The 20,098-nt window shown below is 34.1% G+C and overlaps 1 protein-coding gene across 5 annotated transcripts in view; it reads left to right on the top strand.

Moving 5' to 3' along the window:
- LOC114128545 (uncharacterized) overlaps positions 1 to 16,252 on the top strand; it is a 118,970-nt gene extending 102,718 nt beyond the window's left edge. For all 5 annotated transcript variants that reach the window (XM_027993075.2, XM_027993074.2, XM_027993078.2 and 2 more), the window contains 2 exons: positions 13,655 to 13,946; positions 14,517 to 16,252. In XM_027993075.2, coding sequence (XP_027848876.1) covers positions 13,655 to 13,946; positions 14,517 to 14,690 — 466 coding nt within the window. In that variant the 3' untranslated portion in view covers positions 14,691 to 16,252. The remainder of the gene's footprint in view (positions 1 to 13,654; positions 13,947 to 14,516) is intronic.
- Positions 16,253 to 20,098: the final 3,846 nt, after the last annotated feature.

Raw genomic sequence — 20,098 nt, 5'->3', positions numbered from 1 at the left:
AGCTATTGGTTATTGATAATATATTAAGACGAGGTTAAATAAATTAAGATGTATAATAAAAAATAATTGTTATTATGTGTTTTAACTATTTATCACCGCCAATAGATTATTTTACTTCGTATAATTTGTTAGTTTATTTTATAAATGTAATTTTTTGTTATTGAATATTATATTTTATCATACATATAAAAATTCACTGTTGGTTATATATGACACGTATACTTGCATCGGACATCTTTTCTACAGCATGAGTTGAGATATTAATATATTATTATCATGTATAATATGTATACTATCGTTCGCTCTACCTAATACGGAACTCCATTAAATATATCTACCTATCTATCTTTAAATAAAAAGAATCAACAACGTTTTCAGTTTACAATCATTCTCGCGTCGGACGACAAGCAAAATAGCATACCTTTTATCCGATGTTTAAAAATACGTATGCGATCGGCTTGTCACAAAACATACACATGGTTGAAACAACATTATATAATATAAATATTAGTTAAGTATAACAATCACTTACTTGTTAACTTAAAATATACACTGGTATATTTATTTTCTCATTATTCTCATATAATATACAAGATGATTTTTTTAAAACGATTATAAGAATTATACACTTAATGTTTGCATTTTGAAGTACTCCTACTTACAAAACAATAAAAATGTTTACTGTTTTCCCGAACTAAAGTTTTATCAAAAAATTTAAATAAAATAATCATATAGATTTTAAATAAAATTAGTTCTAATTAGTTGAAAATTCGTTAGCTGTATACTGAAATTTTTATGAAAATATTCTGCCTCGAAGTTTAAAATAAAGCGTCATAAAAGAAAAACAGGAACTTTAAAAAATCATCTTTCATAAAAATAATTATAAAACTATAGGAATAGCATATTGCATATACACATACTATACAGCGTTTTGTAACTTATAAATACATGATTGAGATAATGATTAGTTTCCATACATATTTTTTTTAATATTCACACTAACCCGATAGCCGTGTAGTGTGTATTGTACAAATTGTACGTCACCAATATACGTATCCTATAACATTCAGCTTGACAGCTTCACGCATAAACGCTATTGCAGCAGTAGTCTAACAAACGCAGCAGTGAGATTTAACAACTAGATTTTCTCATTATTGTCGTTTTATATTTATTTTTGGATAGATACTTAAAAAATTCGGGAAGTTTTGGTGGCCATTAAAATGCACAAAATCTTTATTACGTGTTTATTCAAAATAAGTAAATCAAAAAATCAAATGAAAATTAATGAAAACATCATTTAATTCACCACGAAAAAAAAACAATAATTTTCTTACTTGTGGGCCAAATAAAGTTTCTCGATAGGTCGTCATTTAATATAGGTTATTTATAATACATATTATAATGGATGCTGATTGAATGATTGAATTTGGAAATAAATATATATCCGTGGAACAGTGGGACGAGAAAATATAGGTATATACCTACCTACAACAGTTGACACTTGACGTTCTTGTAGTAGTTGTATAATATAAACTCGTGTGTTAATGACAGGAGAAATTCAAAAATTTAATATATTTGAAAGAGAAGAAGTAATTCGTATCCAACCCCCTCATTTCTTTTCATCGTTTAACCTAGCACGACGAAATTATTCAAGCACCGTGCATGCTGCAATAGACCGCCGTACGGTTTAACATAATACACTTTTTACAGTCAAGTTAGGTATACGATAACTCTTAAACTTTCAGCTGTACTAAATATGTATATGTGTGTGTGTAAGTACGTACATAAACGATTCGGATAACCGATAAAAATCGCCAAAGTGGACAAAGGAAATGAACAAAAAACACAAAATTATATATATATACATATTGTATTACGTTTTATTATAATATTATATTATATTTGTCACGCAACCGTTGCGGGACGGTGGACTGCCCGACGAGGCGTTGGCCGCGAATTCACGACAATTATTATTATTATTATTATTTCCGTCGTACTATATATTATTATGTACGAGTACAAAAATATCGGTGACGCCGAGGCGATATTTTCGGGGTGGTCACCCACGATGGGCTCGCGCGGGCACGCAGCTGCAGACAAACCGTCGTCGTCGCGGCGCCCGCGACAGCGTCGCATATATAATATTATAATATTATAGTCGTCGTCGGCGGCGGCGAGAGTTTCGTAAAATAATAACCAACCTAATAATAAAAATAATCGTGGCGGACCTTCGGAAATAAAAGCCCCTCTGACGTCAACGGTGACCCGGAAAGTTGGACTTGCGCCACAGTCTCCGTTTTGGACGCGTTCCCACGATCCCCTCGCACGGCCGCACACCCTCCCGCCACGTCCAAAAGTCCCCGGCGCATGCATCGGTCGAAACCCCGACGGATTCTTAAGCTAGCGGGGACTTCTTCCCTCGAATTACACACATACACACACTTACACACATCGAAACGTGGCTTCTAGGAAGTCCTCCTCTATTATTCGCGGTGCCGTCGCTGACGTATGTGCGTTTGTTATTTTTTTAACGCGTACATAACACATACGCGCGCGATCGCTGTCGAGCTTGACGCCACACCAACGTTGTTCAGGTGTCAGCAGCGGTGCTTATCGTATTTACTGTACGGCGTATTGTACGCGTTTACAACGACGACGACGAACAACAACAATAACGGCAACAAAAATATTATAAAACACAAACACTGCAGAAAATTGTACATTATATTGTGTTGTTTCCGACACGATAATCGTGTGAGAGTATAATAATAATAATATTAATAACATTGCACACGGTGGCGTAAACAAAACCGTAAAAAATATGAACGCTTTCGGTATCGTATATAATATTTTTTGTATATTATATATATTATATATCATACATGGTATAATAATAATAATAATAATAATAATATGAGGTAGGTGCAATAGGTGTATGCAGCTGTAGTGCATGTACATATATCGATGTCGTGTCGACTAATATACCTGCCTACATAATAGGCGCATGTCATTATGATATATCGCAGTCGGTCGAAAAATGTTTAATAAAAAAACCGTACTCGTTGTCACGGTTTGCGGATATTATTATTGTAATTTACAGTAGATAATTCCTATATACAAGCTCACGCGTGCTTGTCATGAAAATCTGACATTTTTACGTTGCATTAGCGTTTGAATAATGTGATATTATATTATGTTCACAATATTATATTGCATAGGTAAATTAGTCGAACGCTCGAGATATGATAGAACTACATACTCTGCAACTCCGAGGAAATGATGGGGTCCAATTGAATTCACCCAAAATGCTTTTTAACATTAAAAACTCGTTATCGATACGTTTGAAATATCGTTACCCTCTCGGAAGTATAGTATTGTTAATGTCATAGTCGTTTTCAAAACCACTATACGTGCCGATACAGTGATAAACCGTCGAAATAAACTTTTGGTAAATACGAAAAAAAAAGTGACTAACACATTTGATACTTAATAAATGAATAAATCGAAATTTTAGCATCGAACTTTGGTTTTCTGATGAGAAGAGGACTAATTTTTGTTTTGGGCGCCACATTTTTTACGTGTACATCCTGCCTACAAAGTCAGCGTACCTATGCCTATGAATGTAAGCACTCTGTATACGGCTTACCTTCAGGGGAATCGGACGTCGGCGCCGGTTTCGTTAAGTCAATATCACGGTTATCTAGTTAGATAACTGTGGTCAATATACATACACTCAATAACTAAATTATTATTTAATCGTACGGCCTTTATTATATAGTTGCGCATCGCAATATCGCATTCGCCGCTGTCTCATGGCCCTTTTAATTCGACGGCAAGTACACTATATTAAGTTATTTTTTTACAACAATATTATCGAATCATTATTATATTAGGTAATGGATGCTCAATAACGGCAGTACATATTACATTATAGCGGTCCTACCTATACTTTATTTTTTAATAATAATTATATTGTTATTATTCGATTTCGTTGTTTATCTCACGCGTATACGTAATCCAACACAATATTTTGGCTAGTCCGATACGATTTCCGTTGAACTCGTATGACGGTCGAATACCTACGCATAACATATTATTATTATTTACTTAAGTACTATTTACGCTAAACATCACTATAAACTGAGTATTCGGACGTCAAGTTCGCGGAAAACCGTCGACTTTATAAAACGCCGATTTCCTAGATTTCCAAAAGAAAACTCTCGCGTGTTTATACATTGTTGTGACTTGCCGAGACTAAACAATTAACAAATCGCGTTTTTTTTTATTTTCAACATACCTATTTTATTATGTTATCGGTTTTATTTAACGAGTATAATATTATTACAATATACTTATATACCTCAACCTCGGGTTCTATTATAGCCCGCGTACATCGCGTCGCACATTGTGATGAGATTTTTAATTAGTCGTTATCTTAATGTTAATAATAATACAAATAATAATAATGAGATGTATGTTATTTACATTGTTCTTTTTACAACAGAGTTCGGTCGTTTGTCGTACGTAAATGTGAAAAATTGGTATCTCCGATGTACATGTGTACAGTTTTTTTTTTATACATATACAATATTAATTTAGTCGCGTGTGTGGTGTGTCGATACGGGCGGCGGCGCTTAAATAGTATAACGAGCGTGTAATATATATTATATTGTTATGTGTGTCGTCACTGTGTGTAAGTCGTGCAGTTGAATTCTAGGCCTAATAATAAACTGCAATTTGATGAACAGGGCGGCGAGGCTACGAAATTAGGTCAGCCCATTTTATATTATTTAAACGATGACAAAATAATTGTGCTCGCAAAACATTTAGCAAGACAATAAATAATAAAAAGAAAAAATTGTTTTCGGGTCATACGATATGCATTATACTCAATATCGTTCCATCGGTTTAATATAACATATACATATAAAACACAAGTTTGCTGGTTTCCCTAGCACCACAATGTTCAAAATTCGATTTTTTTTTCTATTCATTGTACCATTTTGTATACCGATTTCAATTATAGTAATTATATTATTTATATATTTGTTCGATGTAGTTATATAAATACATAACGCTGTTATATTATATTATAATATTTGGACGGTTTGAAAAATGACATACAAGCGTATTGTACAGTAACTGCGTTGGGAAAATTGCCGACTGTGAAAATTATTATGCGCGTTCGACATAATATATTTTGTCGAGTCTTGAAAGTCGGTTGACTCGACGTTAGTTGATTTCACCGTAATGTATGGGAAAACGAATGGAAAATTTCTGACCATGTTATAGAAATCGTAGATACCAGAAAAAACCCAATCGAGGTCTTTTACGAGCGGGCTGCAGCAGTTGTCGGCATTATCGCGGTGTCCAACCGATTATATATATGACCTCGCCATCAACGCAAACACTTCCTCCTTCTTCTCGTTCGATATAATATAGGTACAACGCATATTATATATATTTTAGTACATATCATATTTATTATGCATATATATTGTATAAGTACATCGGCTATTATAATAACCTCCATCACATTACAGACAGTTGAAGTTGAGACTGAAAAAAAAAAATTAAACAAAAACCGCGGCTTGTTCGATATTTAATTTTTTTTCCCGCTCTCAGTTTTGGTGTAAATTTCGTCAACTCCGCAACCTTAACCCATTATCGCGATGAACACGAAGTATATACGGTGCCAAAGAACGCGACAGACCCTCGGCCAATGTTTTTTCTAAAAAAATAATGTTTTTGCGTCGTCCCCGCGTGTAAGTTTAAACAAACAGTGCCAAGAAATCATTAAAAAAACAAACCTCTTTGGAGCGTCCCAATTAGTGTAATTACCTATATAGCTTCGTTTTACGACTGCTACCGCAGTAGCGAATCGAAAATCGTCGTGGTTTTTGGGGTTTTGTCGTCGCGGTCGTCGTCGTAGCGACGAGGATTTCCCGGAGGACTTTTCGATCGGTTCTCAAAACAACGCTATACTGGAGAAGGAGGAGGATAAAACGTTAAAACGTCACACAGGCCTTGGCCGATTGCCTCCTCCGCCGTGTATAATATTATAATGTTATTCACAAAGGGGAATACACACACACACACACATATATATACCTATATATATATAATACCTATATATATATTCGAGAACGTGATCTTAAAAGGTCTTCTCTATAACCGCAGCGATCCTACATAGGTATTATGTGAAATACTCGTGTGTGTGTGTGAGTGTTGCAGGTAAATTTGCACGCCGCAGCCTTGTGCAACGCGGCGGCAAACGGCCGTCGGATTTGCATTTATATACATTTCGCGCAAACACGTTATGATGACAACGTGGGACTGGCGGCGGCAAATAACAATTGCCGAGTACCTATGTTGTACTACTCGATTATATTATACAGCTGTCGAAAACCGACGACTTGTTAATAATAATAACGTTATCCACAGAATATTGTCGACGCTTAAATTATATATAATATATATATATACACACAAAATAAGAACATATTGTTGCGACGGGACACACCCTTACGTAACGACGACGAACGTAGTTATTTTCATTATTATTATGTCTTACGCCCTCCGCCGCCGCGTAAATATACTGCAGCTATGAAAACCTGTTGTGCTCTGCGGAAGGGTTCGGCGACGTTTCCGAGGGGGCTGCAGGCGGCAACGACAGTGATGGTTATTACACAACGACTTGGATCGTAGATCGTATTTAATGTATATGCTTACTTACATATATATACTCGTGTACAAACGAATACATATTATATTGCTAATCTAACGATTACTTTAATATTACTTTGCAAACGCGGTCACGCGTCCATGACACATGTGTCGCGAATAGAGACGGCTGCTGCTGATGATGATGGCCTCGCAAAACGTATATTCCCCTGCGCGCAGCGTGATTATCGCGATCTACCACGATTTAAAATAGCATCATATATTATTATTAAATCGTATACCGAAGCTGGTCAAACGCCACACGGATTGTATAATATTATTATAGTGTGCAGTGCGATTATGGGGATGATTAACGATGAACACCGTACATCACGAAACAGAGGTAGTTATAGTTTGATTTTTGCTCCACGTGTATTCGAAATAGGCAAAACGTAGGTCAACACTGGACAACAATGAAAAATTTATAATAGCGTATGTGGCATACACTCTGTAATGTACATTTTCTCGGTTATACGAACAAAATAGTTGGAACATATTCCGGTTGGATAAATAAAACCGCAGTGTGTGCACCAGCTGAAACGATCGCTGTATAATATACCGCAGAGACGCAGTTAAACACATAACAATATGTAAATGAGATTAGCCCTTAACTTTGTTCAGTTTATACCGGACAAAATTTTAAGTCGTAACATAATATTTATAATTAAATTTAAGTTGATTTTCAAAATTTGAAAGTACGTGGGAACAAAGTTATAAACGAAATTAACCTTTAATCCCCACTTGAGGGAAATAAAATCAAAAACTCGTCTCGAATGCGCGGTATTCGACATAATACTATCTTAATATATTAAATTAATTATTATAATATAGTATGATGCATGACGCGGACCGGTGAGAATATATTTTGCCGCTGATTTTTTTTATTTCGCAAATTTCATGTTTTTAGGACACCACCACCACGTACCGTCCGGACCGGATTTCGCGCTCCAACAACTCTATACGAATTATTCGCCAACGACCGAACCGGTCGCCCGCCCGTTTGCGGAACACCAAACACGTATTATAGATATAAGCACAGTGTATATTATAGTCATATTATATGCTATGAATGGGTATGTGTGTGTGTAAATTAAATACAACGTGTGTTTATGCCCCGAAAGCGAATAACGGTGAGCGGTGACCGCACTTTCCCGGTGCCGATATGGCGCGGTCGTTTTCCCATTTTTTCCCGTCTGTATGCAGTTATATAGTATCTCATTCGACTTCACAGTAGTGTGGACAATCGCTCCGGGAGAAAACATATAAATAGGTGCACGAGGAGGCTCCGAAATAATTAATATTATATCTTTGTCCATGATATTTATATCCTCAAAACTTAATTTACATGTACATATAGGTATTTTATAATAGATATGTTGTTTATAAATCACATAATTCCTAACCCAACACGGACGATTCTGCACTGATCATGCTCATTCTCGATTTTTCCTTTATAAACAAAAATTTCTTCAACTCTGGTTTTTAGAACTTTTAAGCACTCGCGCCCACGTACGTCTCGCGCCTACGCTAACATTTACTGCCATGTCAGATTTCCAGTTTTCACTGCGTCGTGTGTCGTATCGTTTCGAATTCGTCGTAAACGCGTATCTGTGTATATACAGGTAACAAAATGTCGTTAAAATTTTATACTTCACGTCAAATGCATTCAAGCGTACACACCGTAGTAATGGAATGGAAATTCCTCACTGTGTAAATGTGTAAGATAGCAAATTTACTTTTGACAGTTTACATTTAATATAAAATAGTCAATCCTATAATAAATAAGGGTGGCGTCTTCTCAAAGACCAATGACCGAATGACCCCATAATATATGTTTTCATATAGGTACCAGGGTTGTATTAAATTTATAAAAGAATGAAAGTGAGTAGTGTGAATGTACTCGACAAATCATTCAGCAATACGAGTATAGTGTATTATAAAACTTTTGAAGTATCTAGTTTCGTCGACCGAGAGAAAAATAAAAACAAAATACGCGTTATAATAATACCTATATTATAGGTATATATCTCGGGAATCGATTACCTTGATCGACAATCGATAACAAACACATACCCAGGCACGGGTAAATCACATCATGTGTATAATATAACACGGGTTTATATATGTTGCGTTGTAGCATAGGTACTTACTTCTTAGTCACATTACAATAATATAATAACAATAATAAATAATAATATATTTTATTATTATAGTATTATTCGTATAATATTATATGCGACCTACAAAATGCAAAACGCAATTTGTTTTTGAAATTGCGCGCAATACTCCAATGTTGAATTTGTGCTGTGTAAACCAGGCACTTAAGGTGACTATTATGTATATATTATACCTGCAAATTGACAATAAATAATGTGTATGTAATTACATTTTATTTAGTTATTATGACTACTGCTGCTGCGCGACTGTTAATGTTGTCAAGCAGACGCGAATTATGTCATATACATTTATAATATATTTAAAGTTTTAATTATCATCCGCACGCAAACAAATGGTGTTTTTTCACCGTTATAACTATGACCATAATAGTTGCAGCTTAATACATTGTACAGCTATAATATCCACTATTCACCTATCTATACGATAATAATATAATATGCATACGTACATGCGATTATTATCTGAAACGTTTTTGCCACCTGCAGATGGTTTAATGACTTCAATTAATTTCTATATCTTTACTATGTCTGTATACATCAGCGAATTATATATTATAATTATTAACTTCAATCGATACCGTTTTTCAAACCATTTCCGTAGAGCTGAAATTTGTCAATTTTAAATATTTCATCGTTTTTAATACATTTAATGTAATAGTATGTACTTATACTGTCAGTCCAGCGCACGGCCCACTTTTAACGATTATAGGGTACCTTCCTATGTGTTACGATACATAGTTCGATCTATTTAGAATTTACTATGAGCATTGCAAAGCGTATCATATTTGATTAGGTATGTTTTTATCATTGTTCATAAATTCATACACTGAGAATAATGTAATTGACGTAACCATTCGTTTAATAATCTTTTACAAATAAGTCAGTAGGTATCTATACTAGATAGGTACTCATATTAATTAGACTATATCATAGTATATATATTCTATGGATAAAGAATAACTGGATCTCTTTAATCTGAAAACAATTGATGATTCATTTATTATTTCATTCATTGTGTTATCATTAAAACGACTTAAACGATTATATCTAAAGTCATTTCAATATTTAAATCACCTTCAATAACGTTTATATTGATATTCAATATACTTAAAATTATACAGATTATTATTGTATTGTATAATATACTCCAACGTAAATTATTTTCAATTCATTTTTAAATTGCACGTCATACTACCATATCACCAGAATCTATTCCTAAGAAAAGTCATAAATTAATAAAGTTTATAAAAATAAAATGTTATTTGCTTTTATGAAAGTAAATGAAAACATTCACTTGAAAACAAGTTGAAAATAAATATAATATAATGCATAAGAAATGCTTCGACCTAGTAAAATAATGGATTCTCAAACTGGTTTTAAATTTTAAAATGTATGTTGATCAGGATTTTTAAACGGCGGCTTGAGAAAAATGAGAATTCACATGAAATGTTTTTCAACTCATAATTTTATACCTCTTTGTGTATAGTATAATAATTATTAATTTATAATAAAATAGAAATATATAAAGTCTATTTTTATAAAACTCTCTATATTATAGCAGACCCTTTTAAACATATTATTCTCATTTCTATTGCGTATAGAAATAATATTACCATCTAATGATTTAAAATGTTGATTTAACAAATTAAAAAAGGGGTTTAAAATGTTCTTATTATTATAATAATATAGTAGCATTGTTATAACTTCTATGTATTACAGTAATATATCTATACAACGAAATCGATGCGTATACATTTATATATTTCCACTTGAATATTAAACATTTCAAAAATGTTATACCACATATATACATCTATACGAATTATAATTATAATTATTATACACGAATACACATCGTTTTAATTCGTATATATTTGTATTTCGTTACGTCAATGCGTGCTATACATAATATAGTCGGCGGGGTCGGGATGGCCAGTTCACGAATAACAATTATTTAAAACACATAATATACCTACCTGCCACAACATGACAAGGGGAACCCCAAAATACGTTTCCGGATTATCGAATAATTTTATACGTTTCGACAACTAATCCAAACAGTAAACGGCGCACAGGTATATTTAGAACCGCGCAGAGGTTTATTTAGGCATTTGACGCACGCACGGCGGTATGTGCGCATATGCGAGAGGTACCCATACCTTCGTGAGAGAAAACAAACGCCAAAAACGTATAGCTGACAATAAAATATCATATTCATGCAGACAGAGGACTGTATAATATACGACAGCTGATAAACATCGGCATTCGGTGCACTATATAGGTGTAATACGCGTATATAGTACATATAACATTAGTTAAAATGACAACTCAGAACTGTCAGACAACTGGATGGTGAATTTATGTTTTATGTAAAAACGGTTTTTTTTATTATTTAATGAAGTTTAAAAGTTTTAAACTCACGTGTGATGAGTACTAGTTGTCGTGTTCATATTATATAATTTAAATTTTTTGACATAATTTAGGTAGCTACTACAATACATTTTATTGTGATGTTCAAAGTATTTTTTAACAGAATAATGTACTTATTTTTAATATAATCGTTCCTCTAAACTAATATAAAAAACGTCTCTTTGGCATCCGACGACCTGGAAGGAAAATTTGATTGAGGGGTGGGGGTATTTTATTATACCACTTCTGAGGTACCTATACGTATACTATACTGATGAACAAGACGCATGAAACACTAGTGGGCGCTTAGCACCCCTAAATAATCTGAATACCTACCTGATTATATTATTTGTAAGCTATAAAAATAATTAACTTAAGTTATACTACCTAGTGTATTGATTTCTATAATGCATTAATGCAACGAATTAAAAAATAACTGCGGTCTAACATAACATAATATATAAGAATGATATTCAAACTAATCACTGTTAAATAATATTGAAAAAGATAACGCAAATCAATTAAAAATTGAAAGTATTTTTAATATTTAATAGATAGATGCAACTTCAGAAGACGGGAGAATATTGCACATAATAATAAACATATACAGTTGCTTATTAGTTATTGTTGATCTTTTATTCAAATAATTGATTAATATTGTTATTATCTATAAACGACGCGAATAAAATGATTTGTACACAAATTTAGCATCGGCCAAAACTTAAAATCTGGTATTCGATACGTTGAAACGTAACCGAAACGGTATACAACGACGGTTAGCGGCGGTAGTGAACACTCGCACAAAATATAATATATGTAAAGTATAAACGCTGCAATAGGGTTGATTTCCTATGTACGATCCGTACCGGCTTTAGATCCATCCACGATATTCACCCACAATACATCATATACACACACACATGATATATTGTAATATAATATAATATAATATCATTGTTACAACGAGTACCCATACGCGTCGTGATTCGAGCCCCGTCTAGCCACCCCGCCGGCGCGGGGACACCACCGATGAGGACGGGCGATGTGGCAACGTGGCGGCTGGTCGACGGCGTGCGGCGCGGACGACGGTGGCGGCGGAGTGTTGGCACCGGCGGCGGCGGCGGCGGCGCTCCCACCGATCGTCGTCGTCGTCGTCGGTTCGTGCGGCACCGTATCGCATTTACCGTCTCGCTCGCACGGCACTACGGTGTCTAACGTAGTAACGTCTACGGGCCAGTCGCTCATGCGGAGTCGCCCGCGCTACAGCTCGCTCGCAGCCGGTCGCAGTGTCGTTGCACTTTGCGCGTGACTGCAGTGTGTGTGAGGCGATCTGTCCGTGCCTTGTCCCGCTCGGCGCACACTTACAACTCTCTTCTTCTGCTGCTCGTTGTGCGGTCACACACGGTCCCGTCCAGTCCGTCGCGACGCAGCGTTATTGTTTCCGTCGTGCACACGCATAAACGTTTCGAATGTGCGTCGGTTGTCGCAAAGTACCGTCGTCGTTGTCGTCCACGGCAGGCGACCACCACCATCACCACTTACAGAGGCCACCGCTTTGGACACGCTCCCGGAAAATGATCAGGCCCACTCATCAGCCGTTCAGTTAATAACTCCGTTCGACAACCCTACGTCTTTTTCCGACGTGGCCGCGACCACCGACTCGTCGTCTTCGTCGTCGTCTACCACCTAACCCCCGAGACGCGACGCTCGCGCGTGTGTATTTATATCATATTATTATATTATTTTTTTTAAATTTTTATTTTGTTCTCTTCGACCGACGTTTTCTCCTCTTCGGCGGTCGGTTATTATTATAATATTAATATCGTGTTGTCGAAAAACAAAACTTTCCTCTTTTCGAAGAACCGCACCGTCGGACGTCCGGTATAATATTATAATATTGTTATATAACAATATTCGTCGAAACATACACGAGGCTGTGATAGTGAAACTAGTCGTTAACGTAATATTATTTTAAAATAGCCTATTGTATATCATACGATTATATTATATTTTTAAGTGTGTGTATATGTGTGTTTTTGTGCGAGTGCGATTGTCTTTCGTACCGTTTTAAACGCACCGAAACGTTTTTCTCTCTACACGAGTGTGACACCAGTACCGGTACATATCGTCGTCGTTATTTCCGTTACTCTCGCCTTAGTGGGTGACGCTATGTGCTCCGCCAAAACCGTCACGTTTGGTGGCGTGGTGGCCTACCCGAAAGCCCCGGCCACCGGCACCATCGAACAGACCAAAGCGCGTTTCAATTGCATAGGCACGCTTAGGGACAGCTTGAAAATGGTGGGTAGCAACGGTTCTAAATTTCTAACCGTCCGTTTGGTTCGCAGCAAGCTTAGGAAGCGCGAGGAATCGGCCGTAGCTGCCGCGGCCACTGCAGCGGCCACAGCCGTCGCCACCGCCAACACGGCCATCAACAACAACAACAACAATAACAACAATGTGGACTGTCAGCTGTCCCATGCACAGCCCGTCGACGTCGCCGTTGTCACAAACGTATCGGGTGACGTGGGCGATGCGCCCGTACCTTTACCGTTCCTCTGGCAATATTCTGCCAAAAACGCTGCAGCCAAAAACACCAATGGGTATAACTCACCGTACAGGCTGTACAGCTCCGATCAGGTAATTTTAACGTTTTTCCTCTATTTTTTCTATTTTTTTTTTTTTCCGATTCGGATTATTAGGTTTATTATTTATTATACAAACGTAGGTAGACGGTTTTAATTCAAACGATAAAGTCGTGATAAAGTCTGTAGGTGATGAGCAATAATAATTGATTTCATACAAAGTACATTTCTTAATTTTTAATTTATTTTTAACGAGTACCTAACCTCTTCTCATAATTAATGAGCTCATTGAAAACATGAGATCATTAAAATATTGTTCATCTTATCTGTGCGTTCGAGTGGGAGAAATGTATTATCAAGACAAGGATAGTGTGCACGGAATGCTTACACACCGTAGAAGGTTAACCATAGTTTGGTGCATACTACTGGTTTTGTAAAAACATAATGGATAACATAAATAATATTATGGTAACCCACAATATTGCCTTGGAAGTTATTTCAATGCGTTTCACTGTTTTTAAAATATAAATAGTATAATATTTTCAAAGCTCTAACTCAACATACTTTTGTCATTCTTAACCCTTTTGTTTCCATGTGACTGACTGGATTTTAAAATGGGTTTCAGGACACATTGGTGTGCAGTGTACCCATCGAAGAAACCGCAGAGCACCGCAAGGGACTACGGAAAAACTTGCGAGGCAAGTGGCGAAGACTGGTGCACAAAAAACAACAGCAACAGGACGCGTACAAAATACCCGCAGAACTGCGGGACCAGCTCAAACAGATATATGTGTACTGATTCTAAAAGTTTGTTTCTCCAAGACAATCCACAAAACCTATCAAATTTGCAATCTATTATTACTATATTATTTTTATTATATTTTTTTTTCTATGAAAGGACAAAACAATATTGTATGTTTTTATGAATAACGTACCTATGTATAATAAATTTTCATTCCTCTTAGAGAATTAAGTTAATTTGTATTTGATTTCACACACTAAAAAAAAAAGGAAGTTGACCCATTGAATGTACCACTTTTTGATAAATTAATGATTGAAAAAATACAATACAATAATATTTTGGTTTTGTTAAAAAATGTAGACTGTTAAATGAAAAACTGGCAGTTTTAATGTAGGAAGAAAAATCAGGTGCCATCGTTAATAACATCATATTATTACTTATTATTTTTGTTTTAAATTCGTGATATAGGTATTAATTAATATAATTTAATTTAAACACAACTATTATATTAAACATGATAATATAATACTTGTGATAAGTAGGTAATGTACATATTGAATAGTTAAGGCCATACCTAATATAGTTTTAGTAATTTTAGTAAACTACTATTAATGAAATATTACTTATGTAGAACTTCACAATATAATTTAGTAGTATTTTAAATTGAAAACTGTGAGCTTCTTTTATGGTGATAACATTATAAAATAAAATAAATTTAAAAGACTTAAAATTGTATCCCTTATTGCTCTTTTTGCCAGCATTGTATATTTATTATCCAAGAATTAAAATGTTTTTTGACCAATTTTTATATGAACTGTGTGTATAATCATTAAAGAATAATATACAACTGGTAAAATTATTTTATAATTTTGAGAATTGAACCTGCTCAGAAACATCAAACACATTTTAATGGAACATAAATATATTTTTTAAAAAAAAAATCTTGCCTATCTAGCAGAAAAAAATTAATTTATTCAAAAACTAAAATTGTGATTTTTGTCTATGTAATTAGTATGTATCGTATGGTATCAACTGATCTTTGTGTATTTTATTCTATTTGTATCTAGTTAGTCATACATTTTCATTCTAAAATATATAAAGTAAAAAATGTCTAGAATTGTATAGTATTATATATTTATATATAAATCACTGTTCAATGTTACAATATTACATTGTTTTGACTTTATAACTGATACCATTTGAAAATCATATTTTTGCTCATGATAATTAAGAATTGTTTTGTTTTAAAAACAATGTAAATAATCAATCATCAAATTTGTCTCCATTTTATGATTAGTTTATTTATTTATTATGTTATGTATAATAGATCGTTTTTAATTTGAACAATAATTTTTGCCTACAAATCTTTTGGTTTTAAATTTTTTTTTTTTTTTATCGGCCTGATATGACTAGCGGATTTAAATAATTTTTGCACGTAAACAATTCTAAATTGATAATCGCATAATTGTTAATTTAAATCTGCTTGTGAAATGTAAAAGAAAGTCGTGGCCTATACTGTTATTTAAAAATTTTCTATTGTCAAATCTGTTCTTAATGATATATAAAAAATAATAATAACAAATAAACATGTACTTTGTACATAATTTTCAATGTACTAATTCTAGTATTTTTATTTCATTATTCCATTATGCTTAAGTACATTTAAAGAGAGAAAAAAGTATTTGTTCAAGGAAAAGTACCTGTTAAACGTCATTACAAAATCAGCTGTTCCGTTTGTATTCTATACACGTTCAGAGAGAAAGTCGAAGTAAGTAGGTGTTAGTTTTTATATTGTTACAGCACGTCATAATAATAAAAATAATGATATTATCGTACAGCAAATTCTAATGGATATAATTCGACGAGGACAACAACGTTGTTTTAGTATTTTTGAATAGGTAAATAATCGTAGTTTGTACGATAGGTAAGTCGTTCGACAAGCTCCGAGAGCTAAAAAACATCGTTTCATTACATCGCGGGTAAGTACTAAGTAGTGTTATTGCATTACTTAAAAATCGTATAATTATAACATGTTGCCTAACGATTTCCACTTTACCTTGATAAAATATTGCTCTCAACTAATTCGTTCGAATAATAATTAACATTTAAACGTTTCAAGACCAACCATATATATAATATATACATACACATACACACCGAGCAACCGTATTAGGTATAGCACAAATAGAGCATACCTGTACGTATAATAGTCGAGTTTAAATATAGTACGTTATAATAAGTATGTTATAATTTATATTCTATATTATGTCGTATCAGGTACACAAACACAATCTTGAGGATGTTAATATGTACAGACGAACTTCGAGCGTCGTCTGCAGTATTGTTTTGAATTTTAAATATTATATTACTTATATAGGAGGTGTACACGAATTTCGTAGGTACCGTATTGTGTGGTGCAGAATATGTGTCGAAAACTTTTAAAATATTTTTAAGTAGGACGGTTAGCCTATACAAGTACACCGACATAAAATACATATTATGAAACGTTATATTGCGGTAGGTACTCGTACGGGTACACACATTATATTATGGCAGCACACATACCCGATGTAGGACAGCTGCTACCTGCTGGCGTACCTATTGTATAATATTCGAGCATTATTATATTTTTCAGATTTTATTTTTAGAACATATTTTTTTGTTAGGTGGACAATAAAAAATTGCATCGGTCATATTCTAATCCACGTGGATGACCGTAATAATGAAGTATTATCAAAACCGTTCCATGTATGCTCTATGTGTTTTAGAGCTGCAAGTTACAACCTTTATAGTTTTTACACTTATGGTATTTTGTCTGACGAGTGGATCTAGAAATTAATAAAAAAAATGGTTCAGACACAAAGTAGGTACCTATACCATTTTTATGATAGTCAAGAGTCTTACAAATTAAACACTCGTACCTAATTAATTTTAAAACGTGTTTAACTATAACCGCAATAAAAAGTTAAAGATATAGATATTGTTAGAAATTATAGGTACCTACCTATAATAGGTATTACCTGCAAAGTACATATTTAGTTAACGTGAACTAATATAAACCGAGAAAGTTGAATTTTTGATAAAATGAATAAAGTCGAATCGCTCTGCAGGGACTGGAAAAAGGTAATTTGATCGTACTTTACATTGTTTTTATCTTAATAATAAATTATTGCAAAGTAAAATTTTCAAATAATACTATAATTCTGTATTTTTCCAAGATAAATTCACATTAAAAATTAAAATACTATAATTATATAGTTACGATTTCAAAATAATAATAGGTATAAACATTTTTATACCTATTCACGTTTTTTTTCTAAATCAGTTTCCTACCTACTTTATGTAATAATACGACTTTGATCGGATTAATGTAATTCGAATGTTACCCCCAAGTGACCAAATGCAATACGAACATTTTAGTTCAGGCGAAGAGTGTAATTTGACCATCGACCATTTCCACATTCCCTGGTAAAATGTTTTAGGGGGGATTTCAACTTCCATAGTCCCTCCTCCGCATTGATACACTTAGTATATTATATTATATATACTTTCTGTGCCGTATAATATGGAATGGCGAGGTGGCTGAATTCCATACAGATTCTTTTGGGCAAATGTACATGTCTTCTTGGTTATTACCTATTATTAATTTTATTTTTGCTATATAATTTTTAAAATGTTCATTACGTTCAATAATCATTTAGCTAATATCTACATTCTACATACAACAAAATACATGTTTAATAGTATTATACAACGTCTATAATTGTGTGAGAGTAACTCCGTCACCCATTATATACCTTATTTTGCCATCAGGACAGGGAGGGGATAACTTAAAGGCCTAGTCACGTATATGCCTATACGGCTACACCCCACTGGATGTAGGCCACTGCCATTTAACTCGGCCAAGATTTACAAATGGTAAGGTTGCTCATACTAGCACCTCGGCGCTATCTACATCTATTTCTTGTATTTGATTATTAAACCATAGAACACAAAAAAAAGTAATGTGGGAATAACTGTACACTAATGAAAACCTGAGAATCGACGGAGACGCAGGTAGGTGATTACAAACTGGAGCGCCAACACGGTAAGTCTCGAGTCGATTGTATCGTCAATTATTAACGCATTATATGCGTGTGTGTGTAAGTGCGTGTTACCAGTAAAATCTAGGTAGGAGGGTGGCCAGGGTGGGTGTTCGAAAGTCTCATGACCCACAGTTTTTTCTCAACAAATATATTGGGCACGTTATAATGATGGGACGGCCACTATTTCGACGTGGGATAGTTTTTATTTGAAAATCCATTATGTATTTAAGGTAATTTACTTTATTAATAATATATTGTAAAATAATATAATCATGTAATCGTTTAAAAAATTGAAGATACCTATAGCCCTCTCATACCAAAAACGAATATCATTGTATATTTTATCGCGTATTGCTTACACTTAACATTAGTATTATACTACACGCGTATAGGTACCCACACACCGGTTCATAGTTTCATACAAATGAATAATAATATTATACAGGTTCCTATAATACGAGCAGAACACACCTAATACTAAATTATATTATGCGGTGGTGCACATATAGTGGACGGCACACCGGAATAACGGTCAATTCTTTGTTCGGCGAATGTAATATATTATACATATGTGTATAACGTGGAGGTAGGTGCCTAAATAGCGTAAACCGTAAACCTAAACACAACATATATTCGCGCATTTACACACACACACACACACACACACACACGTTATAATAGTTATATAGGCTTGTATTTTATAAATAATAGTAATGAGCACGTGTGCTCAAAATGGCCTACAAACTGCATACTATGAAAACCATATTATCGTATATTATTATGTATAACCAAAACACGTCAACACAGCCAGTTGGTGCCTTATATTGTATGATATATTAACGTATTGGCGAATAACAACTACATTGCAGCCTACAGCTGTTCATTCTAGTTATTCAGAACGTGTAAAAAGCCAGTTTAAATGCAACGAAAAATAATAATAAAATATTCTAAGCAACCGCATCGTTTATATTGAGGCCTTGAAATGTTACAACAGTATGAACATGTTACATACATAGTATTTCTGCTGTGCAGTGACGCGTAAGGGTGGAGGATCAAACAGGGCGAGTTCACTATATAGAGCGTTGAAGCCGCCAGGTTGGGTTAGCCTAACCTAACTTTCAAGGACTCCAAATTAAAGATGAATTTATGTTTTTTTTTTCAATTTGCTTAAAAATATATTATGTATCTATCTCAAGTATTTCACGACAAAGAGTTGGATACATTTTCAGACTTTTAAAAACGGCTGAAAATAAATGAACAATGGACAATGGACACTGAACATATTAGATTTTTTACAGTTTAAAACAGTGTAGGTTGAATTCTAATTAATAGAATCCAATCAAAGACATTCAATTTACAACGAGAAAATCAACTAAGTAA

The sequence above is a fragment of the Aphis gossypii genome, chromosome 1 (genome assembly GCF_020184175.1).
Source record: "Aphis gossypii isolate Hap1 chromosome 1, ASM2018417v2, whole genome shotgun sequence".
NCBI classification, from domain to species: domain Eukaryota; kingdom Metazoa; phylum Arthropoda; class Insecta; order Hemiptera; family Aphididae; genus Aphis; species Aphis gossypii.
This window is presented reverse-complemented; position numbering and strand designations above follow the sequence as displayed.